Source organism: Alligator sinensis, unplaced genomic scaffold (assembly GCF_000455745.1).
Source record: "Alligator sinensis unplaced genomic scaffold, ASM45574v1 scaffold4_1, whole genome shotgun sequence".
Taxonomy (NCBI): Eukaryota; Metazoa; Chordata; order Crocodylia; family Alligatoridae; genus Alligator; species Alligator sinensis.
In genome coordinates, this window is record NW_005841887.1 from 3428601 (window position 1) to 3435333 (window position 6733).

Below are 6733 nucleotides of genomic sequence, written 5' to 3' on the forward strand. Positions count from 1 at the left end.
TGATGCTGAATAGAAATGCCACTGCTGCTATTCCAAGCCCAAAATCAGCTTCCCTGCTTAAAACACATGCCTCAGTTTTGGAAGGCTGTTCTTTGGGGAAAGGGGTGTGTGTGTGTGTGTGTGGGTGTGATGCTAGTAAATATGGTATACTGATTGTGTACAGGTATGCAACACAGATTTGTTTGTATTTCTCTCAAATTAGATGGACAAAGAAAGGAAGATCCAGTACAGGATAGCAGACTCCAGGAGAAAGCTATCCATGTGGGGAACATTCAGAAACAGTTTGAAACAACTTCATCTCAGGTTGTACTTGAAAATGTAAAAGCATCTATCACACAGCATATGCTAATTTTGGTGTTGGAGACTATCAGCGGCTTAGAAGACGAAGACTTCAGCGTGGAAAGGATACCTGAAATAGATGTTGCCGTAGTTACCTTCGTAAAAAGTATCGGTAAGACAAAACACACGCTGCCAGTTATTTTCACAAATGTTTTAAAAGGTAGCTTTAACAGTTTCAATCAGTCCCACCAAATAAATTTTGAATGCTGAATTAGGATTTAAATTGACTGCAGTTGCAGGAGAGAGATGTAGGTCATACTGTGGGTAGCTCCCTGTAGACATCTGCTTGGTGTGTATGTGAGTCAACAAGATAGTCAACATTTTAGACTGTAGAAAGAATCTGATGGAAAAGAAAACAGAAAATATTATCCTCCATGCTTTTTAAAATGAAGGTGACTTCACGTTGAATACCATGTCTATTCTGGTCACCCCATCTTAGAGGCAAATGTAAGCGGATCAGTTCCAGTGGTGGATTTTTAAAATTATGATGGTAGATCTATAGAAAGACTTCAAAATGATAAGAGATTAAGATTAGAAGCACTTTGTTTAAAACAGAAGGTATGTATAAGAGGAATTGAGTCAGAGAGACTGCAAATATAGAAGATAAATGGGTTTTTTTATCTATTTATCTTCTCTTTACCTATTAATCTTTGATTATGTTACAAGAATGAAGGGTCAGCCAGCAAAACTGAAAGACATCTAATTTAAAACTGATTACAAGAAATATGTTGTTATACAATGCATAAGTAGCTAAGGAACTCACTGTTACAAAACTTGTGCAATTAACACTAGGAAACATCCCCAGCATGGAAGATGGTTTCACTGAACGCATGCATCGAACCAAACCACATTCAGCAGCATTTTAGAAATCACACTCGAGCATTACAATAGTGCCATAAAAATGTTGAGTTATTAACTTTTCTGCTTTCAGATATCACGGCGTTTGTGGATAAATGTACCCAACACAAGACGACCCAGGAATTAAACATTACTGTCAGGCCTCTTGAACTGACACGGAGCATCAAGGCTGAAAATGTGCCACCTAATGTTTCTAAAGCTTATCTCACAGTCTACTTTGAAAGCCCAAAGAGAGGAGGGGGGCCAGTATCAGATGTTCAGCAGTTACCTGAGGAGAATTCAGCTATCATTACTTTTTGTGATCATAAAGGTAATACTGTATCATCTGCAGAACTTATTCTTACTAACAAATGAACATGATACTCTAAAAAAAAATGGTTAACCGTCATAGTGGGTTGGAAGTAGGTTCCTGTACTTGGAAACCTTGATTTGGTATCACAGAAGCAGGGTACCTAGGCCACATTCCAGCAGATGCTTAGTGGTTTCCAGGGACTGCAGTACAACCTCTACTCAACATTGGCCACACTAAGAGAGCTTCATTATCTCTCAGGATCTGGCTGCGTTCCTTGCCATCATATGCAACTCTGACCAGAGCTGCTCGCTGCTGGGTGGCAGCACCCATGCAAGCTATGATCACCCCAGGGGTCCCTGCCCACCCAAACTCCACACTCCTGCAACCCCTCTGGGTGCGGGCAGCCCCAAGCCCATGCTCCCTGCCCCTGCCCAACTGCTGCTCCCCGCCCCCCACCACAGCTCCCCCCACGCCCGCTGCTTCCCTACCTCCTGCCTGGAGTGAGCGCTGCAACAGGGAGATGTGGAGCCGCTGGATGCCAGGGAAGCTAAGCCGGTTCCCCCATCGGCTGCAGCAGTGGCAACAGCAACCCCACTTGGAAGCTGCACGCTGGCTGGGTCAGGTCCTTCTGCGCATGAGGGTAGGAGTGAGGTGCACTGGCTGGGCAGCGTACACTTAATTGGTGGGCGCCCGCAGACCAGATTAAATTGCCTGATGGGCTGGAATTGGCCCACAGACTGGATTTTGTGCACCCTGGTTTAAATGCACATGTAGATGGTGATGTCTGGCTTAGTTTACTCTGGCTCAAGTTGTGCCATAGTTTATTCAGTCGCATTTATTGCACATGTAGACACACCCGACAGGTAGCAATCTTTCCTTTGTGTCATGAAACCAATGCCTCATCATAGTATTAGGGCCGCCTCCATTAAAGAACTTCATATATTAAGAATCTTAGGCTTTCAGAATATTTTTTTTATTTTGATTGAAGGCCTCTGCTAGGGGATTGATATTTTTTTTTCTCCTAACACTTTCAGTATTTGCTGAAAATGTATAATTATGTTACACATTCATATGCATCTTGGCTCAAGGTGATGTAGATATTGGATTCTAACTTTGTATTTTTCTCTCCAGTATTTTTCATTTTTAAAATTGCAGAAGAGTGCCCCAAAATTGACACCCCTTTTTGACGAATGCTATATCCATAGACTGATTAATGAGAATAAGAAACATTTACTCATACTTTTGAAATGGCACTGTGCTCAGTGCATCTGTCAGTTAGGCATCATCCTAAGGCATAATTGTGAAGATGAATGTATGCGTGAATGTATACATCAGAACAAGGTGATAGTAGAAAACAAACAGAACTTTCCTTCAGTCCCAAAACAGTGTTTAGGGAAGCATAAAGCCAAAAAAATAGCCCTTCTAAAGCCACAGGCATATTATTTCTTAGTCTATGAATGTTAAATTCTGCTTAATTTATTTGAAGTGAAATTCTTTGTATATTTTAACTTTTAGATCTCAGTGCTGTGTTGGACAAGCAGCATTTCCTTGATGAAACACCAATTTCCGTGTATCCATACTACAGGTCTTTGGGTACAGCTTTATATGGGAAGGACAGACCTGTAGTAGAGATGCCAAAACCAATCACAATCGCAGTGGATCCTTACCTCTGGCAGTTTTTACAGAAATCTGACAGACTACTCCAGGACATAAGCCAGGACATGGCAAGATGTCACTGTGACCTAAAATGGCCCCAAACCGAAAGTGCCCAGCCTGAAATTATGTTGTCTCCATTAGTGGCGTTGTCCAAACAAAGAAGATTGATGGTTGAGGTGATCCCGACTTGGAACAAAGATGCTACCACTGCTTTCTCACGTATCATGTCACAGTACAAGGTTGCTAAGTGTCACGTAAGTTCAGTAGTTTGGGAAGATATAAAAGAGAAAGTAATGAAGGATGGCGTTTTGACCACCGCTGATATTTCTGAGGAGATGGTGGTCATAGCAGGCCACAAGTTGACTGTGGAGGGTATGGAAAAAGAGCTGAGAGAATGTATGGAAAAGGCTATCAAAGAAATGGAAAAAGGAAAGCAGAGTTTAGAGACAACCATTACAGTTGACCCAAAGAAGTATGCAATTCTGTGCAATTCTAAGCTCGAGGCGAGTATTTGTAAGGAATACCCATCTCTGAAGATGTCTTACAGCGCTCCAACAAAGAAAATCAGCCTGTGTGGAATAGCTGCAGAAGTGTATAAGGTCAAAAGTGACATACTTGAAAAGGTGCAGAATATGGCACAGAAACCAATTAGGATTCACCCTCAGATTTTCCAGTTCCTGCAGCACGTAAATAATGAAACACTGTCGCAGAATTTATTTGTGGCAAATAAAATTAATGCCATTTATGAGCTGGCGAATGATACGGTGGTGCTAATAGGAGACTCCCTTGCAAATCTGTTAGAAGCAGAAGAGAAAATGAAGACAGATTTAGACTGGAAAGGCATTCCTGTGGAGGACAGAGAAGTCATCCAAAAAGCAGAATGGAAGAGACTCACAAGCTCTTTGTGTAGGAAACATAATTCTTCGGGGGAAACTGTTGTAGTTGATTTCCTGATGCCTGAGGGGAAAGAGGGGCAAGTAGTTGTCATTGGCTACTCTAAGGCTGTCTCAGATGTCTATTTGGCACTTTCTGATTTTGTAAATAGAAACACAAAAGTGGAAAAACTAATCCAAGCTCAGTCTGTGGCAGTTGTAAAGTTCCTAGAGAAGGAAAACTCGAATATTTGGCTTGACCTACAGAAGAAAAATGTGACACTGAATTTTGGCTCAAAGTCTTCACCTAAAAGTATTTCCCTGGCCGGACCAAGAGTGGACGTGGTGAAAGGGGTGGCTGTAGTTGAACAAATTCTATCCACGCTGTATGCAAAAGATGTGTTAATTGATAAACCAGGGGCCAAGGCATTTTTCAGAGACAAAGAATATGTGTATGTCACTGAGGCCAAACAAAAGTTTAAGTGTTTGATCCGGCTGCAAGAAGACGGAGAGCAAGAAGAAGCTGGTGCGGTTGGCAGTGTTAAGACAGGACCGCCCCTTTGGAAAACAAACCTGCCAAATGGGGTGGCGGTGGCAGTGTGTAGAGGCGACTTGTGCAGTTATTCTGTTGATGTTGTGGTGAATGCATCAAACGAAGACTTAAAGCACCTTGGTGGCCTTGCCGGGGCGCTTTTAGCAGCTGCAGGCCCAGACCTCCAGACAGAATGCGACCGCTTTGTGAGACAGCACGGGCGTTTGCAGCCTGGGTGTGCGGTGATTACAGGGGCTGGGGAACTCCCTTGCAAACAGGTGGTTCACGCTGTTGGTCCCAGGTGGGTGCAGGGTGAAGCAGAAAAGTGCGTGCGCCTGTTAAAAAAAGCCGTTAAGGAAAGTCTAAGATTGGCTGAAACCTACAATCATCGCTCCATAGCAATTCCTGCCATCAGCTCGGGAATTTTTGGATTCCCGTTAGAAAGGTGCGTACATTCAATTGCAACATCCATCAAGGACTTCTTGGAAGAGTCTGTCGGGGACAGCTCGCTGAAGGAGATTCATCTCGTAGACTCCTCGGAGAAAACAGGTCAGGCTCTCACTAATGCTTTCAAAGAAGTGTTCAGCAATAAATCACCCCACCCCAATTCACCTGCCCCTTCCAAAACAAGCCAACCACCCAGAGAAAGCAGAAATATTCAGAGCGCAGAGGATCACCGTAGGGTGAGAACAAATGAAGGTCTGAACATCATCCTGGAGGAAAAGGACATTCGGAATGCTGCAGTAAGTGTTTTCGTTTTCCAGACATCATCTAATTTTATGAGATTTTTTTTTCTTTCCAGATTTAAACAGAAAATGAGAAAGCGGTAGTCTGATCTGGGAACTGAGTCTCCCATAATGATGCATACGCAGTGTGCTAATTAAATAGGTAAACAGAGAGACAAGTCACAAAGTTCACGGCTCGATCCGAATCCTTGGTCACGGGGGTTTGGATTGTAGCTTTCATTCAATTCCCAATAAAGAAAAGCCCAGGTACAAACTGCTCCCGGCTTCCAGGTCCCAAATGTAACTACCACAGATGTCAGGATGTTTGAATCTAGATTCATGAACCGCCATTCATTCCCTTTGTTCCTACTACCAAGTCTCACGTGGGCTGTGAACAGTTTCTCTCCTCTCTCATCGCCCTGATCTGTGAGGTATCCAGCTTGTAGGATTTACCATTCTTTGAAAAAGCAACACCTGAACTAGATGCTTGATTTGTCTTTGCTGAAGGTTGTCTCGGCCGGCCGGAGCCGACTCGAGGTGTTTTAGAAATTACTCGTTCGTTGGGCGGGCTGGTGAATGGAGAGGCAGACAAAGCTCAATGGTTGCAAAAACTTTACTTACGCCGCTTGTAGCCGCGACGCAGACGGTCCGGTCATTTGAACAACTATGTGAGTTGCTCCAGCTGGCAAGGCTCAGGCCAGCTAATCCGTCCATAAATTAAGCCGGTGGGGAAAGGGTACGTCGAGGATTGTGCTCCGCGACGGGGAGAAGAATCGATAGGTGATCAGTCTGTCGATCAGCTCAGCCACAAGTCAGATCTCTTTAGAGGCACTCTGCAGTGCCTCTAAAGAGACACCACTCTCTTTCGAAAGGAGAGTGGCACCGCTCTCCTTTCGTCCAGGGTGTGGACTTTCGGGATTTGTCACGAATCTGTCGCTGCAACTTGGTGAGGAGTGCCAAATCACTGGGTCCAACATAATGCCGATACCAATTCAAATGACCCAAAAGCTGTTGAAAGTGCCTCTTAGTAACAGGAAGGAATGTTTTTAATGGATCGATGTTAGGACCATCATGCGAGATTCCGCGGCGGATGGAACCGATGTATCGGGTGCCAAGGAACGTGATGTCATCTACAGGATGTAGGCATGACTTTTCCTCATTGATCGTCCATCCCTCACTTTGAAGGTGAGCGACTAGTTGGTTGACTATACTAGCAACTACGGAGCTATCACGACCCATGATAGCAATATCATCGACATAACTCGAGATTCTCAATTCCTCCTCTGGGGGAAGAGAGTGTGAGGCTTGAAAATTGTTCAGGGTGTTGTTCATGACACCAGTAGCTAGCGACGGAGCGTTGCGATATCCCTGTGGGCAAACCGTCCATCTGTACATAGTGCCATCGATGCACATATTTAGTATTCCTTCCGGGTCAGTTATCGGGATGGAAAAGAACATG

The 6733-nt window shown here is 44.0% G+C and overlaps 1 protein-coding gene across 1 annotated transcript in view; it reads left to right on the plus strand.

Moving 5' to 3' along the window:
- Positions 1-210: 210 nt before the first annotated feature.
- PARP15 (poly(ADP-ribose) polymerase family member 15) overlaps positions 211-6733 on the plus strand; it is a 35104-nt gene continuing 28581 nt past the window's right edge. Inside the window, exons 1-3 of the mRNA XM_025196949.1 lie at positions 211-451; positions 1271-1507; positions 3005-3399. Coding sequence (XP_025052734.1) covers positions 343-451; positions 1271-1507; positions 3005-3399 — 741 coding nt within the window. The 5' untranslated portion in view covers positions 211-342. The remainder of the gene's footprint in view (positions 452-1270; positions 1508-3004; positions 3400-6733) is intronic.